Below are 26313 nucleotides of genomic sequence, written 5' to 3'. Positions count from 1 at the left end.
CTCTCTCTCTCTCTTAGTCGAACTCACCCAGACCTCACCCAAACTCACCCTCAAGATACCCTCTTTCTTCTTCCTTGAATCGCGACCGAGACCCACCCCGAACCCGAATCCTTCACGACTTCACTCACCCAAAATCGCGACCGAGACCCACATCTCTCTCTCTCCCTGATTCGCGACCAGTCTCACTCACCCAAAATCGCGACCGAAACCCTTGCCCGAACTCGACTTCACTCGACCAATCCCTCAAGTCGCCATGTCTGACCCACCCCACCCTATTTTCGAACCCACAACGCGAAAGAGTCCTAGGATGATAGGGCTCAAACAACCGGAGGCGTCCAGAGCGACCACGCCAAACACTTCTCCGGCCCGGAAAAGGAAAACGAGTGCTTCGCCCAAGTTGAACTCGAAGAAGGCTACGAAGAAGCCCCGCCGTGGCGTGAAACCCACCTCTGATACGGACCAGGTAAACCCACCGGTTTAGATTTATTGTTTTTGGGTAGTGAACTAATTCTGTTGTGGTAGTGAATGAAATTGTGTTTGAAAATGGTTTTGGGTAGTGTATGAATTCTGGTGTGGTAGTGAATTGATGTGTTACAAAATCTTTGATTATGGTCGTAAATTGTGTTTGAAATTGTGTGAAATTGTGCTCGGAAATTGTGTTTGAAATTGTGTGAAATTCTGTTTGAAATTGTGTGAAATTGTGTTTGAAATTGTGTGAAATTGTGCTCGGTATTCAGGGGTGCAGGAGGTACATTTGTGAATCAAATGTGGTTGATCATAATATCAGTTTTTATGGAACGTTGGAGACATTCGATAAATCATCGGCTATGGGTCCAGAAGTGAAGGCTATGTTCAGCAACTCTTGTTTTGGTCAATTTCTGGACATCCTGAAGGTCACCCGATCCTCTAAGATAATTAACCATTTATTGATGAGGGTCGGTTACTTTATCGGTGAAGAAGAGAGGGAAGATACTCTCTTTATTGAGCTTGGGGGAGAACCGTGGGCGTTCACAAGAGAGGATTTTTGTTCTATCTTAGGGCTGCGCCATGGGGACGTCCCAGCCTTGGATTATACCGAGCCGGCCGAAGGTGGACTGTTCAGTGAATTGTTCTCCAACGGGACGACCAACAGTCGCGTCGTGCTTACAACAAAATTGGTGGAATCGCAAGGGTGGCCGCATGAGAAACGAGTCAAGCTCTTGCTGCTTCATTTTCTCTTCAACGTACTTCTCGGTGCCCCTTTGGGTACGACCATTCGAGATTGGTCGTACGTTAAATTGGTAGAGGACTTGGACCAGTTTAACTCGTACCCGTGGGGCAATGTGGTTTGGAAGTTCTTCATTGAAAACTGCCGTAAGTACGTGAAGAATGTGGAGAAGAAGGATTCCATGGCGAAGATAAACCTTCCTTCTTTCATGTACCCACTTCAAATTTGGGCGTACGAAACCATGCCCGTGTTCTCGACACTCTTGTATTGCGAGAGATTGTCTGATACCGATGTACCTCTCATGCGTCGGTGGAAATCAACGACTCATGTCGTTGACAACACGTTCTCAACCATTTTGTGGCAATCTGAGAACTTTGTGTTCAAGCCAATGGGAGGAGAAGAGGTTAGCTTGAAGACAATGAAGAAGTCGAGCCAACCGAAGCTGAAACAGAAGGTGATTAATCTTGATTATGTGTTTTTTAATGGTTTTAACGTCAACTGTTGACATCAATGTCAACCATTGACGTCAACTGTTGACATCAATGTCAACCATTGACGTCAACTGTTGACATCAATGTCAACCATTGACGTCAACTGTTGACATCAATGTCAACCATTGACGTCAACTGTTGACATCAATGTCAACCATTGACGTCAACTGTTGACATCTGTGATTTATGACATTTCTGTTTGTTGACATCAATGTCAACAGTTGACGTCAATTGTTGACATCAATGTCAACAATTGATGTCAACTGCTGATATCTGTGATTTATGACATTTCTGTTTGTTGACAGTGATGTCAACAGTTGACGTCAACTGTTGACATCAATGTCAACAATTGATTTCAACTGTTGATATCTGTGATTTATGACATTTCTGTTTGTTAACAGTGACGTCAACAGTTGACGTCAACTGTTGATATCTGTGATTTATGAGAGTTGCCTAACCTTTGTTGACATTAATTTTGACAGGCACCGGTGGAATCAAGTGGAGGCACATCCACTCCGTATACAACACATCTGTCCGGCATCGGAGAAAACTCTGAGGTTTGTAAATCTTTCATACATGATTTACTCTTTATTAATAGAAAACATTGGCTTACGTCTACTTTTAACATAGGCTCGGTTGATGGCCGTTGAAGCCTCTGTCACCCATATAAGGACAGAGTTCGCGGCGTTCAAGACGGAGATGGAACAGAGCTTCAAAGAATTCACTAGATGTGTGAATGAAAAGTTGATGGAGCTGGCCAAGATGATACCGGGAGCAACCTGAAGAGCTATAGGATCCAGAAGATTCGACCGAGAAAGACTAAGACAAAGAAGAGGCTGAAAAGAGAAACGAAGATGAGAAAGATGAGGAAGAGGCTGAAAAGAGAAAAAAAGATGAAGGAGATGTTGAGCCGGTTGTCAGCATAGGAGATGACATAAGAGATACACAAGAGACTCAAGAAGGTATTATTGGTTGAAGAGTCGAGTTTGGTTTGTGTTTTATCAAAAGTTTTTGGTTTGTCTTTTATGAAGTTTTTGGTTTGTGTTTGATGAAAAGTTTCAGGTTTTTGTTTTATGAAAAGTTTGTTATTTGTGTTTTTTGAAAAGTTTTTGGTTTGTGGTTTTTGAAAAGTTTTTGGATGTCTATCTATGTTCATCAATGTCAACAATTCACTTGAACAGTTGACATCAATGTCAACAATTGACGTCAACAGTTGACATTGATGTCAACAGTTGACGTCAATTGTTGACATCAATTTCCACAGTTGACATCAATTGTTGACATTGATATCAACAGTTGACGTCAATTGTTGACATTGATGTCCACAGTTAACATCAATTGTTGACATTCATCTTTTTAAATTCAGGGTTGATCAAAGAGAGCCAGTTAGAATCAAGTCAAGAACTAACTGAGTCCCAATCGAGAGCCCGCATTCTAGAATTAGATTGTGAGCAGTTTGAAGATGAGATGTATGATGATAGTCAACTCATCTTTGTAGGCTCGGTTCCGGATGGACGAACCCGCGAGGAAATGGAGGACGAGTTAAATGCCGCAAAGGATAAGGAAAATCGGGATTCATGGAAGATGATTCCGATTAACATAGACGATTCACCGCAAAGACCTGTGAGAATCACTCGACCGCCGGATAGGTACACTCCCACACCCATTCCGAGGCCGTTCGCGAAGTTTACGAAAGGAATTTCGCGTCCATTCAAAAATCCATTGACTCCTCCTTTTACTCCATCAAATCTTGAGGACATCACTGTAATGGAGACATGGCTGAAGTTTGGATTGTTGAAGAAGAAAGATGATGAACAATGTTGGTACGAGCCACTGGAAGATAAATTGCCATGGGGATGGAATTTCACAGAAGTTGAAATTCGATCAAAGACATTTTTCCGTAACCTCTGGATCGAAGAAGAATGGCTTAGCGATCAGGTACGACATTCAACTCTACTGTTGTTTTTTAATGGTTTTGAAGTCTAGACATTGGTGTCAACAATTGACGTCAACTGTTGACATTGGTGTCAATAATTGACGTCAACTGTTGACATCTGCGATTTATTACCTTTCTGTTTGTTGACACAGATGTCAACAGTTGACGTCAATTGTTGACATTGATGTCAACAGTTGACGTCAATTGTTGACATTGATGTCAACAGTTGACGTCAATTGTTGACATCTGTGTCAACAATTGAAGTCAACTGTTGACATCTGTGTCAACAATTGAAGTCAATTGTTGACATCTGTGACTTAAAATCTCTTTGTTCTCTAATATTAATCCCTCAATATTTTGTGGCAGCATGTTGATATCATCTCTTACTACCTCCGGAAGAAGAGAATGACTAGGAAATTGCAAAAGTCGTTCACAATTATGCCGGCTTTCTTTGTCACCTATTGCCTCCTTGGGTATGACGCTTGGAAGAAATGCAAAGACAAGGACAAGTTTAATTGGTCAAGGAAGTCTCGGATCTATGATTACATAACCGCGACCAACAAGTCCTTGACACACTCTTGGCCCTGGGTAGACGTCGATCGCGCCTATTTGCCCTGTTGTTTCAAGGATAGGACGCACTGGTTGCTTCTGGTTGTATCGATTCGAGAACGGTCCATTACAATCTATGATTCTATGTCAAGCAACAAGCCTCATAAAAAATGGTGACATGCCACGTCCAACAAATTGCAGAATTCCTCCCACTAGTCCTCTGCTCTATTGACACGTTTGATCGTATGAGTATTAAAGACACGAGCTCAGCCCCGTTCACAGTATCCACGTCGCTCATCATGCCACGGCAGAGCAATGGGTACATATATAACTATTATTTAATAATACCGTATTTATATGATGAACAAGTTGTCTAATCGCAATTTTTTTCAAAACAGTGGTGATTGTGGCATGTTTGTCGTCAAGGCTATGGAGTTTATGAGTGACGGCATAGATCTACTTGGGGTCAAACAAGAAGATATGAACATGCACCGACAACAGTTCACGATCGACTTATACAGGCATGGGGCAGTGAAGTTGGCGACCCATGTTGGATCGGACATGGAGATAGATGAAAATTAGGAAAAAATGTTGTTCACGTAGTACTATTATCTTAATCTTTTGGTAAATTAGAAAGCAATGTTAACAATAGATGATAATTAGGAAACTTCTCAAACTTTTCATTTCTCTTTATTTTATGATATCATGTTTAATGAATATCAACAATATTTCAATTATCAATCTGTATTTGTCTTTTTAATGATTTTTACGTCAATTGTTGACATTGTTGTCAACAATTTACGTCAACTGTTGACATCTGCGATTTATTACCTTTCTGTTTGTTGACATTGATGTTAATTGTTGACGTCAACTGTTGACATTGATGTCAACAATGTACGTCAATAGTTGACATCAATGTCAACAATTGACGTCAATGTCAACAATTAACGTCAACAGTTGACATCAATGTCAACAATTTACGTCAACAGTTGACGTCAATGTCAACAGTTGACGTCAATGTCAACAATTGACGTCAACAGTTGACGTCAATGTCAACAGTTGACGTCAACAGTTGACGTCAATGTCAACAGTTGACGTCAACAGTTGACGTCAATGTCAACAGTTGACGTCAACAGTTGACGTCAACAGTTGACGTCAATGTCAACAGTTGACGTCAACAGTTGACGTCAATGTCAACAATTGATGTCAACAAACAGAGAGATACAAAAGTAGTCTAAACAAAGTATAATTAAACAAAGACATTCTTAAACAAAGACATTCTCTCTAACAAAAGTAGTCTGAAGAAAGTATAATTAATACAATACAAAAAGCTATAACTAATCCGTGGACAATGGAGTAGCACTACTGCATGTTTGACGGTTGTGGCCGAGTACCCCACATCGCGCACACTTGCGCCTCCTAACTTCCTCCCCTTGAGAGGGTATTCTTCTTTTTTTCGGCCTACCGGCGGCACGCGCTGCGTGTTCAGGCGGAAGAACTACGATATTCTCCACCTCGGGGGGGATAACCCAACTCGAAATGTCGCCATGAGGATGGTGTACATCTGCGGAGGTTGCCCTCAAATACTCGGTTGAATAGAACTTGGAAATGAAGTTCTCAACCGGAAGATTACGTTCACGACAAGCCGCAATTCCATGTGGACAAATAAATTCATGAGCTTGCCATCGCCGGCATGAGCATGTATGTTCTTCTAAGTTAACAGCATATACAATGCCCTCTCTGTCAACTACCTCAAACTCCTCGACTGAAGATGGCCTCACCTGGCACAAAAAATCATATTTAATATTTAATTACTGAGAATTCTTACATTGTTGACATTGATGTCAACAATTGACGTCAACTGTTGTCATCAACATCAACAATTGACGTCAATTGTTGACATCAATGTCAACAAACAGAGAGCTCATACATCACAGATGTCAACAGTTGACGTCAACTGTTGACATCAGTGTCAACAATTGACGTCAACTGTTGACATCAGTGTCAACAATTGACGTCAACTGTTGACATCAATGTCAACAGTTGACGTCAATTGTTGACATCAATGTCAACAAACAGAGAGCTCATAAATCACAGATGTCAACAATTGACGTCAATGTCAACAATTGACGTCAACTGTTGACGTCAATGTCAACAATTAACATCAATTGTTGACGTCAATGTCAACAATTAACATCAATTGTTGACATCAATGTCAACAATTTACGTCAATTGTTGACATCTTTAGTTAATTCTCATTTAAATAAACACTTACCAACATTCGAACAACATATGAAGTGTATTTTTCTGCTCTGGCTTGGTATTCTTTTGTCAAAATGGTTTGTGTATTTGCCGCAGCTTCCCGACGCTCATAAAACCATCTCATACTTCGCTCTCTCAGCCAATCCATCAATTTTGAAACTAGAAATTGTCTCACATTTACATTTAATGCATTTAATGACTCCGCATTGTTGTTCGTCATGATACCATACCTCTTTGCCCTGAACATACACCTTGCCCATCTTTGGTACCCGACATCATTGGCTAAGTAGCGACGTATTTCAGGATTTTCAGCGTCCAACATGACCATAAAACTTTCAAATTCCCGCTGAGTGTATGCTTTTGCGGCACCGTAAAATTTCCACTTCACCTCCTTCGTGATCCCCTTGAAAGTAGTCTTCAAATTACCGTGTAGATGGAACATGCAAAAACCATGATCACAATTTGGAAATACCGTCTTGAGGCTATTGATTATACCAGCATGTCTATCGGATACAAATACTTGTTGCTCCCGTTCCCCAATTGCGTCCTTTAATTTTTCAAAGAAGTAAATCCAAGCCTCGTTAGATTATGAAGGACCAAGACTGTAGGCTAGTGGAAAAATCTGCTTGTTTCCGTCCATCCCACATGCCGTATATAACGTCCCTTTGTAATAATTCTTCAAATGCGTACCATCGATAATAATAACAGGCCTTACATACTTCCACCCCGTTCTCCATGGCTCGAGTGACATGAAAAAACTTACAAATACACCGCCATCACCAGTGACAAGGTCAAAAAAAGAACCCGGATTCTTAGTCTCGATCATGTACCTTAGCTTAGGCAAGAACTTGTACGAGTTTTTCGAATTGCCGTAGAGGGACTTTAGAGCCTCTTATCTGGACCGCCAAGCCTTTTTGTAAGACATAGACACTCCGTAATCCATTTGCATGTAATTCCTTATCTCTTTTGGTTTGCTCATTCCAACGGTTGGATCAATACACTTATGCTTAACCATCTCTCCTATTAACGAAGTTGTTGCTTGAGGGTGACGTCCTTGCCTTAAGTTTAGGGGACAAGCGTGCTCATTGTCAAATCTAAAATATGAAAATTACACAATTAGTTTCAAAACCCAAATGTCAACTGTTGATTTTAGAGTTATCACCTGTTGACATTAATTGTTGACATCAATTGTTGACGTCAATTGTTGACGTCTGTGAGATATTCGCTCTCAGTCAAAAGAAGGAAAATAATTCACCGACGTCAACAATTGATGTCAACAGTTGACGTCAATTGTTGACATCTGTGATTTATTTGCCTTCTGTTGACTGAGAGGAAATATCTCACAGATGTCAACAATTGACGTCAACAATTGATGTCAATAGTTGATAACTCTAATTCAAATTCATAATTCAACAAAGAGTTTACCTTCTAATTTGAAATATGGGTGTGTTTTCCTTTCTTACAGCTCGAACAGCCCATTTACAATGCTCTCCCGGACAAACAACGTGCAAGGTGTTTTTGTTCGAGCTCTTTGTCATATACGAGAAGTTGTTGCTTATGGCGAACAACATCAAGTGTTTCTTTAAAGTCTTTTTATTCGAGTACAATGCATAACGCTCAATAAATACAGGGGAATCACCATCCAAAATAAGGGTGTCCTCTCTCGTAGTAGACGAACTTGGCACACTATGTGGAGGGGAGGGTGGAGGACTTGTTCTTCGCGGTGGAGGAGGGGAGTTTTGTGGTGGTGGAGGGGGGGAGTTTCGTGGTGGTGGAGGGGGGGAGTTTTGTGGTGGTTGAGGAGGGGAGTTTCGTCGTGGTGGAGACATAGAGTTTCGTGGTGGTTGAGGAGGGGAGTTTCGTCGTGGTGAAGACATAGAGTTTCGTGGTGGTTGAGGAGGGGAGTTTCGTCGTGGTGGAGACATAGAGTTTCGTGGTGGTTGAGGAGGGGAGTTTCGTCGTGGTGGAGGAGGAGTTAGGTTTCGTGGTGGGAAGCCTCATCGTTGTTGTTGTGTCTCATTGTCTGACAACCTAATGTCATCAGATCCTAATGTAGAACGAATTGCCGATTCATGAGTTGGGACCGAATCACACCCCTCCTCGGGTATTGATGGCATAAGGGGATTTCCGTCACAACCACTATCACGGCTGTTGCGAGTGGATCCAACTCTTGGAGAATCGAGCCCCGATGGTTTTTCTTTTATTTCCAATATCAATTGTAATTTCTCCGTGTCATCTTCCCTCTTTCTTCTCAAGTATAAATAACCTTTCAGCGTGTCGTCGTTGGTTATCTAAACAGGTATCATTGCACCAGCCATCGCATATGAAACGCCAATTGTATGGGTAGATGGTGATTTGCGCAAATACGCGTAAATTATTTGCATCAAACTAGCGAAGCTCACTTCAGACGGCACCATAATTCTGAAAGATCCTTCCTCATGATACTGACCAATTTCAACCCAAGTACCACTATGCTTGAATAATAAATAAATTTCCGTCATCACTGCATACAAATAAACAAAGGTAAGTTAGTAACTGTTGACTTCATATGTCAACAGTTGATCTCTAAATCTCGCTAATGTCAACAATTTACGTCAACAGTTGATGTCAACTGTTGACATCTAATGTCAACAACTGATGAACTTCGATGACATTACTATCAGCGAAGTTCATGAGTTGTTGACATCAGATGTCAACAGTTGCGTCAACTGTTGACATCTGATGTCAACAACTCATGAACTTCGCCTAAAAACAAGAGAAAACAATAAAAATTGCCCAGAACAAAAAGAGTTTTTTTTTTTCAATCTCAAACATACCCAGAATAAACATACCCAAAAACCAAAGAAAAGTTTGATAAAACAAAAAACAAAACAAAACTAACCTTGAGTCCGGATCTATGAGCTTTGGTCGTGTTTCCTTGAGCGTGTCGGAGGGTGAGCTCAAAGTTGAATGAGAGAGAGAGAGAGAGTGAGACTGGTCGTGAAGGATTCGGGTTCGGGGTGGGTCTCGGTCGCGATTCAGGGAAGAAGAAAGAGAGTATCTTGAGGGTGAGTTTGGGTGAGGTCTGGGTGAGTTCGACTGAGAGAGAGAGAGAGAGAGAGAGAGAGAGAGAGAGTAAATGATATAAGGGTTTACACGGTTAGGGAGAGAGAGAGAGAGAGGGAGAGATATATATAAATAATTTTGAATAAAAAATAGAAATTTTATTTTGGAATGATATTAAATGAGGTTGGTGTGAAATTGAAAGAAAAAATAAGGTTGAAGGTGTATTTGGTTTTTCACTTTTGAGGAACTTGTATTTTTGGTCAAAGTTATACTTTGGTGGATTTTTGAAAAAAATTATTGATATGGTAGTAGTTTGAGCAATTTCTCTTTTTTTATCTTAAAATTTTACAAATAGCTCCCCTTTAAACTTTTTAAAGCATATTAGACATCTAGCTTCGTCCCTTGGTGCCATACATAAACAACCTTGAAATGAGTTAAACTAAAGTCTAACATAGCACAAGTGAGAGATTGATAGTCAAGTCTCACTTTCTGCGAAAAGTTGGGAACCAAATACTCCTCTGTCTTGTAATAAATAAATAATTATACGACAGTGTCACCGTTAAACACGCTAAAGAAGAAATTACTAAGAAGTAGATAATATGAGCTGTGAAGAAGGAGAGAGAGTGGTGTGTGTCACCGGAGCTTCAGGCTATATTGCTTCATGGATCGTCAAGCTCTTGCTTCAACGTGGCTACACAGTCAAAGCCTCTGTTCGTGACCCAAGTAATCTTTTTTCTTTGTGATTGTTCGAGAAAATTAATTTGTGGCTCTGAATATTGATTTTCAGGTTCTGGGTTTTATTTTATTTGGTTGTTTTCTGTGAAGCAAAACCCATTAAGATTAGGCAAAAAAAAAAACCCTCATGTCATGAATCTAAATCAAGACCCAACCTTTTGCTTGGAATCGTAGTCTAATCTAATAGAAATCGTGGACAATAATTGAAAACAGATGATCCGAAGAAAACCCAACACTTGGTGTCACTTGAAGGAGCTAAAGAGAGGCTTCAATTGTTCAAAGCTGACTTATTGGAAGAAGGCTCTTTTGACTCTCTCATTCATGGCTGCCAAGGCGTTTTTCACACCGCCTCGCCGGTTTTGTTCTCTGTCGAAGACCCGCAGGTTTGATATAATTAGAATTTGGGGGTTTTTTTTATTTTTTTTTTATTTTTATGATTTTGGAGTATAACAACGTGACTAGTTTATGGAACTTACTTTCCTTTTGGATGAAGATTTTTAGTTTAATTCACATGATTTCTATTGATATATTATATATTTCAGGGAGAGTTAATAGACCCGGCGCTGAAAGGAACGCTTAACGTTCTCAAGTCGGTCGCGAAGAATCCATCGATAAAGAGAGTGGTCTTAACGTCTTCCATGGCTACGGTCGCATTCAACAATAGACCATTGTCCCCCGAAACGATGGTCGACGAGACTTGGTTTTCCGATCTTCATTTCAACGAGGACACCAAGGTGTTGATACATATATTGCTTCGATTTCACTTTCCGATTTAGCCTTTACTTCAATTTTATTTTGTTTTGTTATAACCGTGCAGAATTGGTACGTGGTTTCGAAGATCTTGGCCGAAGATGCGGCTCTGAAGTTTGCGAAAGAAAACGGAATCGACTTGATCATGATGAACCCTGGCTATGTTATTGGCCCTTTTTTACAGCCCAATATGAATCTGACTGTTGAGATGATCCTGAATCTTGTAAATGGTAAACAAATAAAAAAATTCCCTTATAAATTTTTAATTCGATGTACATGTTTTCTAATTTATCGTTTTTCCGAAGCAGGAACAAAAAGTGCGTACCCGAATTTATCTTACAGAAGTGTGGACGTAAGAGACGTTGCATTGGCACATATTCTTGGATTTGAAATTCCTTCGGCCCATGGAAGACACTGTTTGGTCAGCGACGTCAGTCATTATGCTGACATCGTGACAATTTTACGAAAACTCTATCCTGATTTGAGTGTTCCCCAAAAGTGAGTAAAGTGTTTTTATTTTTTATTTTTCAATCATAATATATGTAAAGTATCATGAGATTACATCTTAATACGACTAGAGGGAGATAAGTAACTCGGGAGGACATCATAGAGTTGGTTATGTCCATTTATATTCTTATGTGATATCCTTAACGAAATATATCGATTAAGTTGATGAAAATTAATACTGGTTTTTTTGAATTTCAACACTTTTTTTTTTTCTTTTTGCAGATGTGAAGACGAGAAACCTCTTGCTTCGGTGTATAGAGTATCGCAGGAGAAAGCAAAGAGCTTGGGGATCACTTACACTCCATTGGAAATTACTTTGAGGGACACTGTGGAAAGCTTTAGAGAGAAGGGTTTTCTTAGGCTCTAAGTTACACACTGGAGTGAGCTATGTACTAGCAAATAAGCAAGTAGTTGTGGCTTGAAGACAATTCTTCTGCATTTATATGTTGTTTGTGTGTGCGACAACAAAATATGTTGTTTGTGTGTGTTACTAAATGTTGCCGAGTCTTGATGATGTCAACGACATGGCGTATCAACGACATGTCAGAAAAACAAATGGTCTAAAAGACCCGCTATAAATAACAATTTAAAAAATATGACACATTCAGCAAAATATTTCATTTGAAATAATTAATGTTAGTTTATTATTATTATTAATGGGTAAACGGGTCTACTCGACTCAGTACTCGGATTGCTGGTGGATAAACGAGTAACGGATATATTATTTTATACCCGTTTGTCTAGTGGGTATATTTCTTACCCGGTGGAACATGTAAAAATTTGAGACAGATGTGCATCTAACTTTACATGTAATCGTTGCAATTCCTAATCTTAATTAGGTATCACAAATCTAACTTGGCTTATTCTCCATCCTATATATCAAATGGAATTAAGTATTCGATAAACAGGAAAGTCTCAAACTTTGCAATTTTCTTAATCCTATAATCCATTATTAAGTGACATAAATCCGTCGTTTACCTTATAACACAAATTCAAATCTCTATTCTAAACATTTTTTTGTTTTTGCATCGACTCTAATTCATTTCTTCATTTTAGGAATAGGAGTATATATTACTGAGCTACCTCAAACAAAGGTTTAAAATCTCGGGAGAACAGGGAAATTGGTGGTCCTCGGCACGATTCAGTACAAAACCGTCATTTTCCCTGAGAACCGGTGGGAACCGGACGAGACTCGGTCCACTTCCCGGTTAAAAGAAACTGACGTGGTTCAATTAGTTTTTATTTAAAAACATGGTATATTAACAAGAATCGGTTCAAGTTTAGCCATATTTGCGCCGAGATTTAGGGGTTTCTGTTTCCGTCACGAGCTCCCAACATTTTCACTCAATTTTGCCTTATCCCGAGGAGTTCGTCCGTTTTCCGGCAGCGTGGCGTTGAAACCTTCGTTCATTCCGACGAGAAGCTTGGATAAGCTCTCAAATTTCGGCAGTTTTGGAATGTTTACGAAATCTGATGGTTTTGATTTTTTTTTTTCAAATTTCTTATGGATTATTTAGGTGAAGAAGTTTTCTTAGTTATTATGAACTATTTTCATTAGGTTTGTTTTGAACTATTTCATATTGATTATGTAATGAAGATATTGTAAATTATTTTCATTTTTAGCCTATGGTACGTATGACATTTTATAATTATTTGTTCACTGGATACCTCCATCGGTAAGTCCGGTATTTTCCGGTAAACCACATCGGTAACGGTAAGTTCTCCGATACTGTTTACCCTCAGTTTCACAAGATACCCGGATAAATTAAGGGTATCTCCTGGTAAACTTGCAAAATCTGAGTTTTGACATGGCATCGATAACAGTAAACAACTCTTAAAAAACATTAAAAGCAGATCGAGTTCCCTTACAAGAGATCTTATGGTATAAAGGAGAAACATAGTAAAATATTTACTCAAGTAATGGCATATTATCTACTCATCTTTCTTTTCATTTTTAAGACAAAATCAAATCCTAATTGTGTAAAAAATGATCGTATTTATTTATAGTTTCCCTTACTAGAAATATCAGAGATGGAATTAAATCTTTTGATAATAAAACCTACATATATACCATATATGATAGGTTAAGAGATTTATAAATTACCTAGAAACATAATCCATTATTGACAATCTCTTTATTTTTCTAATGCCGTAGTAATAATGCTATGTTATAGTAGTTGATTTAAAATACCGACGATATACCTCGATATAATGTCAGTATATCAGAAAATGAGCAGACTCGGTACAAAAGCCTTTATAACAAACTAAATATCGATTTATTTTCAGTATTTGTTTTTTTTCCCTACTAAAATAAATTGTACTTTTACCATAGTCGTGAGATATGTTTAAAATTATTACTACATGCACAATTGCATTCAAGCCTTCACTTGTATATACGATCTTTTGTTTTCGCGAGCGTACATAAGTGATCAAAATTATTTGTGCATATGTACGTACGATTTTCATTGTGAATACGATTCTTTGTTTTGCTTTTACTTTATATTTTTAAATATATATATATCTATGTATATTTATTAGACATGTTGGTACATATTATATACATTTAAAAAAATATATACAACATATTTATAATTATATATATTTATAAGATATTAGTCGGCATATCCGTCGGCAAGCAATATATTATCGATATGTCATCGGTATTATCGGTAGTCGATATGTATATTTTTATAAGATACTCATCGAAATATCAATTGGTAGTCGATATATCAGTAAAATTGGACATTCGGTATCAGTATTTTAATCCTTGGTCGATACTATTGGTCTATAAAAAATTAAACATGGAATTAAATCCTTGGATAATAAAGGTTATAACACATGAGAAAAGAAAAAGAGATCTGGAACATAATCCATTCTCCTTGTTTTTTTTTTCTTTCTTTTAAACACAAATTATAATCCTTAGTACTAAGTTTTCCTAAGTAGAGATCAAATGAATGCAAGTATTAGTATGAAATCTGTGGCAATCAATATTACATTATTGGAAATTAATGTTATGTAATTGCATCAATGGATCGTGTTAAGCGCTTTTCCTTCAACTATATATAGGTGATACTATTACTTAGTACTAAGGATTATAGACAACCAAAACAAAGATATTTCAATATTTGAAAAATTAGAAAAGATGGTAGAGAATGTGGTGTGTGTGACCGGTGGTTCAGGCTTCATTGCTTCATGGATTGTCAAGCTTTTGCTTCAACGTGGTTACACTGTCAAAGCCTCAGTTCTTGACCTCAGTTAGTTCTTCTTTTTATATTTTTTATTTACAAAAAATTGGCTACGTAAACCACCTAAACTATAGGAATTGTAAATTAGCCAACCTTTGGTAAATAATTTGTAAATAGCCAACTTGCATACGTGGCAGCCAATTAACTACCTAAAATATATGTTTGGTGGTGTTAAATAAGGCTTTTATTAATTTGTTAATAAGTTTACTTGGCTATTTACAAGAAATTAACCAAATGTGTGTTATATCTCAATCCACTATATCCGTGTGGCTATATAACTTAATAACCCTTTTATTTATGAATACCAGTTTTTTAATTTATTTTGTCTATTTGTTATTTTACGCCGTGAACACTATTTTTTTTGTAAATATTTTATTTTTATTTTCACAATACATGTGTAAATTTTCTGAAAGAAATTCCTTATATATCTGGGTTTTTTTATGCATGAACATTAATTATTAATTAATTATAGGCGATCCAAAGCAAACAGAACATTTGATGTCACTTGAAGGAGCTAAAGAAAGGCTTCATTTGTTCAAAGCAAATTTATTGGAAGAAGGTTCTTTTGACGCTCTTGTTGATGGCTGTGAAGGAGTTTTTCACACTGCATCGCCGGTTTTGGCAACCTTCACCGATCCAAAGGTTCGATCAATTACACCTTAAGATCAATATCATTAATAATAATAAAAAAAAATTAGTGATTTTTTGAACACTTGGTAAATACTAATTTTTAGTACTTTTATAGGAAACTAAATAATAATAATAATATTTCAGGCGGAGCTGGTAGAGCCGGCGGTGAATGGAACGCTCAATGTTCTAAAGTCGTGTGTGAAGAATCCTTTCCTAAAGAGAGTTGTCATGACGTCTTCCATGGCTTCGATCTCTTTCAATAGGAGGCCTAAGTCCCCGGAAGTAATGATTGACGAAACTTGGGTTTCCGATCATGATTTCATCATGGAGTCAAATGTGTGTGGTTTTTTTTTTTTTTTTTTTTTTGTTATTATCAATTTGTGACTTATTTGATCTACAAAATATGCTATGTCATGCCATCAGGAAGATTTTCATTAGTCAATTATGAATATAAACCCGATTTTCAATCTGGCTTGAATTTTTTTTTTTTTTTTTTTTTCACTATCACTTTTGAGACAATAATGAATTTGTAAAGATATGGTTTCAGGGTTGGTATCGTATTTCGAAGACCTTAGCCGAAGAGGCCGCATTTAAGTTTTCAAAAGAAAACGGGATCGACTTAATCACGATGAATCCCGGTTTCGTGATAGGTCCTATGTTGCAACCAATTCTTAACATCACGGTTGAGTATATATTGAATTTAGTGAATGGTAAATAAAGAAATGAAGAACAAATCCTCTCGTGTAATTAATAATTATCATTGTCCATTTCTTTCATGTATGAATTTTTTTTTTTCTTTATGTTGGCTATGCAGGGTCTCAAGATACTTATCCGAACATGGCTTACATGTCGGTGGATGTTAGAGACGTTGCGTTGGCACATATTCGAGGATTCGAAGTACCTTCGGCCAATGGAAGACATTGCTTAGTTGCTAATGTTCACCATTTTTGTGACATCATGAGATTTGTACGCGAACTCTATCCCGGTTTAAGTATACCCGAAAAGTAAGTAGTCGTATTTATTTATTTATGCAAAAAAAAAAAAAAAAAAAACGCTATAATATCGGCTTGATTAATTTTTGGGTTATTAAGTTATATAGCCACACGGATATAGTTGATTGAGATATAGCGCACCTTTAGTTAATTTCTTGTAAATAACCAAGTAAACTTATTAACAGATTAATAAAAACCTTATTTAACACAACCAAACATATATTTTAGGTAGTTAATAGGCTGCCACGTATGCAAGTTGGCTATTTACAAATTATTTACCAAAGGTTGGCTAATTTACAATTCCTATAGTTTAGGTGGCTTACGTAGCCAATTATATCTTAATTTTTTGGAATTGCAGATGCAAATATATGCCTTTTTCTCCGGTGTACCAAGTGTCGAAATACAAAGCAATAACAAGCTTGGGAATCGATTACATGCCGTTGAAGGTGACTTTGAAGGACACTATTGAGAGCTTGAAGGAAAAAGGGCTTCTCAAGGCCTAAGTTGAGCCGTTGAGCGAATTTATATGCTGTGCAAATCAATAAATTGAATAAATTGGCCGCTACTATTTAAGATATTATACATTATGTATTTTAATTATAAGAAGCGGTTTTGCTTGAATAATACTTTTTAATAGTGTTTAGATTTTTTTTTTTTAAATAAATAGTGTGATTCAATGCGCCAGATTGGTGTCTCTCATATCCTCGATGTTATCTTTGATACCTTAATACGATATGGTAGATTGTAGATTAAGGCATAGAGGTGTTAGGAATTCTTGCCTTCGAGAATATTTATTTATAATTTTCGCTGAAATTATCAATAAAATTAAGTTATAACATTTCATCTATATGAATCGAAAGCGTTATTTTTGTTTAAAGATTTATGAAACATTCATCGAATCTTAATCTCCGTATTAAACTGAATTACATGCTGACCACCTAAGTTCGGGCGGTGAAGTAATCTATACCTTCAAAAGTTGAAAGAGGCTGCGTGAATGAATCTAATAAAGCTCACCAACTTGAATATTAAACAAAAAAAATATTTTAAAATTTTGAAAAAAAAGAACACAAATTTTGTTTTTCTTCCATAAGAAAGGTTTGAAGAATGAAACCGAGGCTGAGACTCAATGCATCTCTTACTATATATGTAAGGAGTTGGGACGGGACACCCTCCCGAGCTTCTTCACGACCACCACTAGTAGGAACTTCCTGACCAAAACAACCCAGATATCATGGCGTTAATTTTACAGGGACATGGTATTCATGGATTATTTATATTTTAACTATTCATTTATTTATTTCGTTGTTTTTTTAATTTAATAGTATTTTCGTGATTTAATTCAAATTATGTTAAACATTTGACGAAATGATCAAGACTATAACGACTTCAGATTATATGGGCATACTCCTTACCGCATGGGTTTACCTAGATTTTGCGGTAAACCTCGATTTTCTCGCGGTAAATTTCGGTTTTTATGAAGTTTTTAACTGGATCATGCCAATTTTTGTATCGGCGCGGTAAACCCAGATTTTACGGGTATTTTACGGTTTTGTGCGTTTCGCTACCGGGATCTGACTACAATCCACTGGTTACCCCGGTATCTCAAACCTTGCTTAAAAGTTAAGGATGTACGTTTCGGTCTCGTCCTTTGTAGGGTTGGCCCGAGGTTTAAGTCATTTAGGCAATGGTTTATGGTTCTAAACTTTTTGTGGGAAAAAAGCCCAAAAAATGCCTCAAATTTTTTTTTTTTTAAAGTCTCAAATTTTTAAAAAAAAAAAAAGTTATTATACTTAATTTTTTAAATTTAAAAAATCATAATTTTTTTTACTTTTCCCTAAAATCACATAATAGTTCATTTATCCCATGAATGACGTAGTCTTTGAGATACTCGATTGTGTAATCAATTCCCAAAATTAAATAAGACTCAGCTTCTGAGCCAAAAAATAAAAATAAGCTGAGATTGAGACTGATGATATTCTCTACCCTCTTATTAAATCTTGTGAATTCCAATAATGACACGTGGCAGGATACTCAACCCATGACTAATATTCTTCAGAACAACACAATTTTCTATAATCTAATCTGTTTGGGAAGTACGATTTTCTGTCTCTCCTCTTTCAAATTCAATTAAATTTACTACCACTGAACGAGTGACACGTGCCACGAGAGGAAATAAAAGACGAGACGCGAGAGCGAGAGAGAGAGAGAAGTGAAATCGCAATGGCGGAAGTGGAGAAAGAGATTGGATACTCCGGCGGAGAAGGAAGGAATGCAATAGTTGAAGTGATTCCGAAGCCGAACAAAGGATTGGCTTCGAAAGCGATCGATTTGTTTGAGAAGCTGATCGTGAAGTTCATGTACGACTCTTCTCGGCCTCACCATTATCTCTCCGGCAACTTCGCTCCTGCTCCGGCAGAGACTCCTCCGACTGAACACCTTCCGGTCACTGGATACCTCCCTGTAAGTACACCTATATATATTGCGTACGATACATATGTTTAAGCATGTATGTGTTTATGTTTTGAGTTCATTGCTTCGATTTCGGATTTTGTTCTTCCAAGGGAACTCAGAATCTAAATTGAGAGTACTGTTAGCTTTTTCATATCAAGAGTTAAAGAGTGAAATATGATTATGGACTGCGATATAATCCCTGACCTAGAGAGAAACGAGTTTGAAACGAAAACTGAGGAGAGATTTTCTTCTCATCGCGGAATGAATGTGAACGTTGTTGATTTTACTCATAACAGTTATACTGATCAGGATTGTGGTTTGTATTTCAATCTTTCATTTTTTCCACTATTCGAACTGAATCAGGAGGAAGTTTAGCAGACACGATGTGTAATTATCTCTATATCAGCGTGTGTTCTTTAAATTTGGAATTGTAATTGGGCTTTTGGCAATCACAGGAGTGCTTGGACGGCGAGTTTGTTCGAGTCGGTCCTAATCCAAAATTCAGTCCAGTGGCTGGCTATCATTGGTAATATATATTATTTTTCTTCTTTTCAATCCCGTTTAGATTTTCCTTCCATTTTTGGCTTTTACTTGTGTTTCTGAGTTTCTTTTTTTTCTTTTCTTTCAATGCAGGTTCGATGGAGATGGGTCCGTGACTTTACTTCAATATGATTCTTATTCACATTTCTCCCTAGATTTCAGCCCAAGATTTTGCATTGGGGACTCAGGAGTTTGGTAATTATAGTTACAAGTACTGAAGCCAAGCTTGTGTTTGAGTTTGCAGAATGGTTCATGGTGTGCGCATCAAAGACGGGAAAGCCACGTATGTCTCTCGCTACGTCAAAACATCCCGACTCAAGCAAGAAGAGTTTTTCGGCTCTTCTAAATTCATGAAGGTAACAAATTACTATATGACTATGGTATAGGATTTACCTCAGCTGCTAAATGATTTATGTCAACTGATTTACATAACTTCCAACTTTCAGATTGGTGACCTAAAAGGACTCTTTGGACTACTCATGGTCAACATGCAACTACTGAGAGCGAAATTCAAAGTGTTAGATCTTTCATTTGGAAACTCTACAGGTAATACTCGTAAACAGATTTTTTTCAACTGAATGGATTAGAAGGAAAAGAGTGCTGACTCCTCTGTTGCAGCTAATACCGCTCTGGTGTACCACAATGGGAAACTTCTTGCACTTTCGGAGGGGGACAAACCTTGTAAGCAAATACTGATTAGCCTTTCATTTTTGTTCTGAAACTGGACTTTTTTTTTTAAAGAGAAACGAAAATTTATTAAAAAGAAAAGAAAGAAAGCTTCGTCCAGAACAAAGCAAAGTACAAGCTAGATCGCACTAGGCCAATCTCGGGAGAGATCAGAAGGACTAAAACTGGAAAAATCCGAATTAAGGGTTGAGATCCAAAAGCCGATACTCCTGAAGATATTGTCCCAGAGGTCCTCGAACGAGAAAATATTATCTTAAAAAATGCATTTATTTCTTTGATTCCAAATACCCCAGCAAGTCGCCAAAAAAACTGTTCTAGCCACCTGTTTCCACTTGGGAGATTTCCAGGGTTCTGAAACCTATCAACGGTTCAACTTCTCTATTTTCAGATGTCCTTAAGGTCTTGGAAGATGGTGATTTGCAAACACTCGGTATGTTGGATTATGACAAGAGATTGAAACATTCGTTCACAGCTCACCCGAAGGTTGATCCATTTACCGGTGAGTGAGCTTACAAATCATTATCTCAAATTTTTTCGTTTCTCTATTACTACCTACTTACAAACGAGTTCCTCATTAATTAATTAATTAATTATATAGGTGAGATGTTCACGTTCGGGTATTCACACACTCCTCCGTATATCACTTACCGAGTCATATCAAAGGATGGTTTCATGCATGATCCGGTGCCCATCACTGTACCGGACCCTATCATGATGCACGACTTTGCCATTACCGAGAATTACGCAATTTTCATGGACCTTCCTATGATTTTCAACCCCAAGGTTTGTGGCACTTTGATTTTCAGTCTGTTATTCTCGATGAGGTTTAAATCTGAGTGATTCGCTTTTCCAGGGCATGGTGAAGGAAAAGAAGCTGATATTCTCGTTTGACAAAACCAAAAAAGCCCGCTTCGGGGTTCTACCTCGGTACTCAAAGGATGAGCTGTTGATGAAATGGTTCGAGCTTCCGAATTGCTTCATATTCCATAACGGTAGGAACTCCGGTGAAAAAAAAGAAAGGCAATTCTTTTAGCAAGACCACACGAAAGAGTTACATTTTCTAATGCATTTGTGAAAAACCGTACCGTGCTTTACCAGCTAATGCGTGGGAAGACGAAGACGAAGTGGTTCTAATCACTTGCCGGCTCGAGAATCCAGACTTAGACATGGTCAGCGGGGAAGTCAAAGAGAAACTCGAGAATTTCTCAAACGAGCTGTAATAACACGATCTTCGAGCGATCTTTTGTCCATTAATCCATATCAATGTATCATTATCAATGTCATGCCCTTTGTATAGGTACGAGATGAGATTCAACATGAAAACCGGTGAAGCGACGCAGAAAAAACTTTCTGAGTCGGCGGTCGATTTTCCAAGAGTGAACGAAAGCTACACCGGAAGGTAAGTACATGGCCGGAGCAGAAAGATCTCTCCTTTATTATTCTTTATATTTTTTCCAGAGCTCAATTGTTATGATCTGATATAATATCAGGAAACAGCGGTATGTATTTGGCACAAAACTTGACAGCATTGCTAAAGTGACGGGCATCGTGAAATTCGATCTGCACGCCGAGCCGCAGAGTGGCAAGAAAGAGATTGAGGTCGGAGGGAACGTCGAGGGCCTCTACGACTTGGGGCCGGGCCGGTTCGGCTCCGAGGCTATTTTCGTCCCGAAAGTTCCCGGGGTCGATTCCGTCGAAGACGATGGATACTTGATCTTCTTCGTTCATGACGAGAAAACCGGGTAACTAATATTTCCTCGGCCAAAATTCTATACGATTTTTTGCACACGTGAATGCAATTCGTTGGAGTTGAACTACTTTTTTTCTTATTTTCTTTTCTCGTCGTGTGTCAGAAAATCGGCAGTGCATGTGATCGATGCAATGACGATGTCATCAGATCCTATTGCGGTCATCGATATGCCTCATCGAGTTCCATATGGATTCCATGCTTTCTTTGTCACGGAGGTCAGTTTTATTTTATATTTTTCATTTGTTACCCTCTTCATTAGCATGTGATATAATATTATTAATTATTTTTTAAATGTAGTTGAGTCTAAATTCAATTATTTATGGTTGTTGATCAGGAGCAACTTCAAGAACAAGCGAAACTCTGAACCGTGAATCTGGGTTAAGAAGGGAAAGAAAGTTCAATTGAGTAGAAATGTAGCTTTGATAATAAAATCCTATTATTGTTGAGACTCTTGCCAATAAAAATAAGCTCATTGCTACATTATATAGTAATGACATACTCTCTACTTGGCTTCTTCTTTTCCCACACATTTAATTTCTCTTGTGAATGTTGGATGTAATATAAATATCATCAACTCCGTCTCTTTTTTACCTCTCCAAAAAGACATTGCAAGTACTAAAATAAGCTTTTGAAGTGTTTTAAAAAAAATATGTACCATTTTTATACTCATATAAGTTCTTGACTTTGTTTATAAAAAAAAAAAAAAAGTTAGATAAGTTATTTACTTCGGAATGGGATCACTCAAAGAGGTTATGATGAGAGTATTCAGATGCTCAATTGGAGCAATCATTTTCCTCTTGTGGGGTTGCTTGACATGCAAGGCATGAGGAAAATGCATAGGGTTTTGGCTCTCTCTCTCTCAACACGTACTGCTCAATATAGTCAACCCTTTGAGACATACTCGGTTTCCCATCAAAACAACTTCTTATATGATAAGTCACCCATTTTCACTCTCTCCTCCCCAAACTACAGTTTACCTACTAATTCACTCATAGGGGAGGTATATGCCATTTATATTAAACTGAAGGGATATGTATGATATTTTTATAAATTGAATGGATAAATCTCGCATTTCGATTAAACACGAGGGATACTCTTGATATTTTCTCTTTACTAAGTGGGATTATTCCTGTTCTATGACTTCTACAATGATTTTGGACCAAAATCAAATAAGTCCAATTTAATCCAAAAATATGACTACATGAATTGATCTATTACATTTATATCCTTTCAATTTAGTTTCTCTTTATAAGAAAATTAAAACCTTTTTCTTTAATTTTATTTGAAATTAAAATGTTGAAACCGTCCAAAATGTTTTCTTTTCTTCTTCTTCGTCCAAATAATTTCTTTTCTTCTTCTTCATCCAAAATCTCTCTCTCTCTCTCGCGTCCAAAAACCAGTTGGTCTCTCTCTCTCTCCATTTCGCTCACTATCTCTCTCCATTTCGCTCACTATCTCTCTCCATTTCGCTCTCTCTCACCGAAACCCTAAACAAACCCACCGTCACCTCTCTCTCACTCCAGTTCATCTTCTACATTTCTTCGGCCGAACCCACCACGCCTCTCACCCAGACCTCACCGAAACCCACCTCGCCTCTCTCGCTCTCTCTTTCTCTCTCCAGTTCTTCTCCATTTCTTTGGCAAAAACCACCCGAAATGACGAACACCCAGACCCCTAACGACGAACACCCAGACCAAAACCCTAAAACCACACCCATTTTGGTCGAAACTCAAACCCAAATACCGGACCCAAACTCAAACCCGAAGAAGAAATCCCCCGCCAAGAAACCCAAACCCTCGCCTGAGAAATCGCCTCCGGTGGTGCGTAGAAGGCCTCGCGTTTCCCATCCCAGGGCCGATGGGTCAAAGCCGAGCGTGGCGAAGAAGAATCCGAGCGCTGCGAAGAAGAAGCCGAGTGTTGCAAAGAAGAAGAGGAAGATGACCATCTCAAAGTCGCCGAAGTCTCCGGCCAAGCGACCAAAAATAGATACCAATGTGGTATCTGAAGCCGAAGATGATTCATTTGACGATTTCGTCATAAAAAACCATCCTCTAAGCCCAGAATCACAAAGTCATCCAATAAAAAACAAAAGGTTAGTGATTATTTTTTATGTTGATTATAGTTTTATGTTGTTGAAGAAAAATCATTGGTGCCCAAATGTGAGATGTTAATTATAGTTTTAATCCGTTGACGTTGATGTTAGTTCTAACTCTTGGCGCCCAAATGTGTGTTTATACAATGTTGTTATTTCTCATGTGTTTGGTGTTGCCGGGGTCGTTGACAGTAACTGGTTTATTGACATTGATGTCAATAAACTGTCTAGTTTATTGACATTGATGTCAATAAACCGCCTGTTTTATTGACATTGATGTGAATAAACCATCTGTTTTATTAACATTGATGTCAATAAACCGGCAGGTTTGACATTGGTACTTCAACGTTATCATGTTCTAAGTAATGTTTTTTTTTCATTTAGGGATGGAGCAGAGTCTTGGACGATGACCAAATTGTTGGGGTTATGTTCAACTTTTTGGGCGGTATTCAAAAGTTCAATGAGGTCATGAAGAAATCAATGTCCGAGGACGAGACCAATATATTCAGGCAGTCTTGTTTTGGGCATTTCCTTGACGTCCCCGAGATAGCCAATTCTTCGGCGATAGTCAACCATATTATCTCGCGGGCTGGACAATACAAGGACTCATCTTCTGATGCTTTGTTTTTTGAAATTGGCGGTGAACCTCGGTCATTTAGTAAGGAGAATTTTGCGGAGATCACCGGCTTACGGTTTGTTGACGACTACACTAAATGTTCTTATTCGGAAGTTGTTAAGGATGGTCTCTACGAAACTGCCTTCCACAAGGGTGCCTTAAATAAGAGGGACGTCGTGCAGTCCTTGGTCTCTGAGAGCGAAGAATGGCAGACTGAGAAGAAGGCAAAGTTTAAAATACTGTATTTTTTGCTGAACGTGCTCATCCCCGACAACTCGAATTGTTTGGTAATGATAGTAATTATGAGTATTGCATTTCGATAAACCTTTTTGTATGTCTAACTTGATAGTGTTTTGTTTAGGTACCGAACATGAACTATGTCAAGTTGGTGGATAACTTGGACGAGTTCAACCGATACCCGTGGGGAAATGTGGCTTGGAATTTCCTCCATGAAAAGATTACAACCTTCATTGAGAAGTCAAGGTCGAGGGACACAAGTAAAGTGAGACTGCCAGGTTTCTTTTTGCCTCTTCAAATTTGGGCATTCGAGTCTTTTCCCATCCTCTCGGAGCAAAAAATCTGCCACAAAGTCTCCGACACGGTCATTCCTCTCCTGCTCCGATGGAAATCTACGTTTAAGGTTTCTGCGCTAAAGATGCGAGAAATCGATTTCTCAAGCTCGCAGGTAAATCTAGTAACATGTCCTTTGATTAATGTATCACCATTGTTTACTCATCATCTTCTTGAATTAATGTACCAGATTGTTTACACTCCACTTCGCTCATCCACTGTGGCGGCGAAAGCAAGAGTTGTCTAAAGTCGTGAAAAAAGTCAATGAAATCCACTGTGGCAGCGAAAGAAGCCTCGAAGGTGTCTCCGACGAGTAATGACAAGCATTCCCAAGTAAATACACACGTCTTTTTATTATATTCATGTCAATACTTACAGATGTTTATTGACATTCAATAATTACCGGTTTTTATTGACATTCAATAATTACAGGTGTTTATTGACATAAATGTCGATAATTACAGGTTCCTATTGACATTCATGTCAATAAACAGAAGTGTTTATTGACATTCATGTCAATAAAAACCTGTGTTTATTGACATGCATGTCAATAAAAACCTGTAATTATTGACATTCATGTTAATAAACACATGTTTTTATTGACATAATTGACATGAATATTGACATGAATGTCAATAAAAACCTGTAATTATTGACACTCATGTCAATAAACACAAGTTTTTATTGACATAATTGACATGAATATTGACATTCATGTCAATAAACACAGGTTTTTACTGACATGAATTTCAATAAAAACATGTCTTTATTGACATTAATATTAAAAACTGATGTATATTGAAATGTTTTTTCATTCTATTAGGAGGAGCGGTTGCAAGCTTTGGAGAATCAAATGGCTACTGTAAAGTCTGATCTCAAGGACATATATGGCAAAATTGACGAGTTAAGCCAACATGTCAATGGCCTTGACGAGAAGATCCAATTGATCTTTCCGAAGAATAAAGACCCACGAGATTATGACAAGAGAGGACCAACGACACATGATGATGAGAAAGGAGAGACACGTGAAGAAGAAAAAGAAAGAGAGCAAGAAGATGATGACACTCAAGCCAGCGAGGGAGACATGGAGAACACAGAGAAGCGGGTATACGGAGAGAACGACATTTTTACTCAATCTCAGGTAGTCATTTTTACTCAAACATTCCAAATTTATTTATTTATTAATTTATTTATATTTGTTTATTCAATTCCAGGTAGTTGTTTATGGAGAATGAGGTTTTTTGAACCATACTTTACA

At 37.8% G+C, this 26313-nt stretch overlaps 3 protein-coding genes across 5 annotated transcripts; all 3 read left to right on the top strand.

Moving 5' to 3' along the window:
• Positions 1-9912: 9912 nt before the first annotated feature.
• On the top strand, positions 9913-12119 carry LOC149382782 (cinnamoyl-CoA reductase CAD2-like). Of its 2 annotated transcripts, XM_089629636.1 has the most exons (6): positions 9914-10213; positions 10439-10608; positions 10768-10959; positions 11043-11205; positions 11284-11473; positions 11705-12112. In XM_089629636.1, the coding sequence occupies exons 1-6, from the start codon at positions 10090-10092 to the stop codon at positions 11847-11849; spliced, it is 984 nt and encodes a 327-aa protein (XP_089485762.1). In that variant the 5' UTR covers positions 9914-10089; the 3' UTR covers positions 11850-12112. The 2 variants fall into 2 exon arrangements, with proteins under 2 accessions (XP_089485761.1, XP_089485762.1); XM_089629635.1 differs by having other exon boundaries at positions 9913-10213; positions 11043-11473; positions 11705-12119.
• Positions 12120-14621: 2502 nt separating this feature from the next.
• On the top strand, positions 14622-16901 carry LOC149382781 (phenylacetaldehyde reductase-like). 2 transcript variants are annotated; one of them, XM_089629641.1, is made up of 6 exons: positions 14622-14736; positions 15200-15369; positions 15502-15693; positions 15905-16067; positions 16181-16361; positions 16708-16901. In XM_089629641.1, exons 1-6 carry the CDS (start codon positions 14625-14627, stop codon positions 16850-16852), a joined length of 963 nt encoding a protein of 320 aa, XP_089485767.1. In that variant the 5' UTR covers positions 14622-14624; the 3' UTR covers positions 16853-16901. The 2 variants fall into 2 exon arrangements, with proteins under 2 accessions (XP_089485767.1, XP_089485766.1); XM_089629640.1 differs by having other exon boundaries at positions 14625-14736; positions 16172-16361.
• Positions 16902-18437: 1536 nt separating this feature from the next.
• On the top strand, positions 18438-22352 carry LOC149382780 (carotenoid 9,10(9',10')-cleavage dioxygenase 1-like). The gene is made up of 14 exons (XM_089628448.1): positions 18438-18809; positions 19256-19326; positions 19434-19448; positions 19585-19696; positions 19787-19886; positions 19959-20021; positions 20416-20526; positions 20626-20810; positions 20881-21019; positions 21126-21243; positions 21325-21426; positions 21518-21769; positions 21881-21992; positions 22112-22352. The coding sequence occupies exons 1-14, from the start codon at positions 18570-18572 to the stop codon at positions 22139-22141; spliced, it is 1650 nt and encodes a 549-aa protein (XP_089484574.1). The 5' UTR covers positions 18438-18569; the 3' UTR covers positions 22142-22352.
• The last annotated feature ends 3961 nt before the right edge of the window (positions 22353-26313 follow it).

The sequence above is a fragment of the Urtica dioica genome, chromosome 10 (genome assembly GCF_054948205.1).
Source record: "Urtica dioica subsp. dioica isolate 48M chromosome 10, U.dioica_male_clone48M_v1_H2, whole genome shotgun sequence".
NCBI lineage: Eukaryota > Viridiplantae > Streptophyta > Magnoliopsida > Rosales > Urticaceae > Urtica > Urtica dioica.
The sequence above is the reverse complement of the archived record's forward strand: the minus strand, read 5'-3'. Positions and strand labels throughout refer to the sequence as shown.

What these genes read in the sequence shown, in the direction of transcription:
- LOC149382782 (XM_089629635.1), top strand. Translation starts at nt 10,090, where the DNA reads ATGAGCTGTGAAGAAGGAGAGAGAGTGGTGTGTGTCACCGGAGCTTCA. An exon ending in AGCCTCTGTTCGTGACCCAA is followed by an intron (nt 10,214 to 10,438) that starts GTAATCTTTTTT and finishes AATTGAAAACAG; the next exon opens with ATGATCCGAAGAAAACCCAA. An exon ending in ATTTCAACGAGGACACCAAG is followed by an intron (nt 10,960 to 11,042) that starts GTGTTGATACAT and finishes ATAACCGTGCAG; the next exon opens with AATTGGTACGTGGTTTCGAA.
- LOC149382781 (XM_089629640.1), top strand. Translation starts at nt 14,625, where the DNA reads ATGGTAGAGAATGTGGTGTGTGTGACCGGTGGTTCAGGCTTCATTGCT. An exon ending in CAACCTTCACCGATCCAAAG is followed by an intron (nt 15,370 to 15,501) that starts GTTCGATCAATT and finishes ATAATATTTCAG; the next exon opens with GCGGAGCTGGTAGAGCCGGC. An exon ending in TATATTGAATTTAGTGAATG is followed by an intron (nt 16,068 to 16,171) that starts GTAAATAAAGAA and finishes TTGGCTATGCAG; the next exon opens with GGTCTCAAGATACTTATCCG.
- LOC149382780 (XM_089628448.1), top strand. Translation starts at nt 18,570, where the DNA reads ATGGCGGAAGTGGAGAAAGAGATTGGATACTCCGGCGGAGAAGGAAGG. An exon ending in CGGTCACTGGATACCTCCCT is followed by an intron (nt 18,810 to 19,255) that starts GTAAGTACACCT and finishes TGGCAATCACAG; the next exon opens with GAGTGCTTGGACGGCGAGTT. An exon ending in GCTCTTCTAAATTCATGAAG is followed by an intron (nt 19,697 to 19,786) that starts GTAACAAATTAC and finishes TCCAACTTTCAG; the next exon opens with ATTGGTGACCTAAAAGGACT.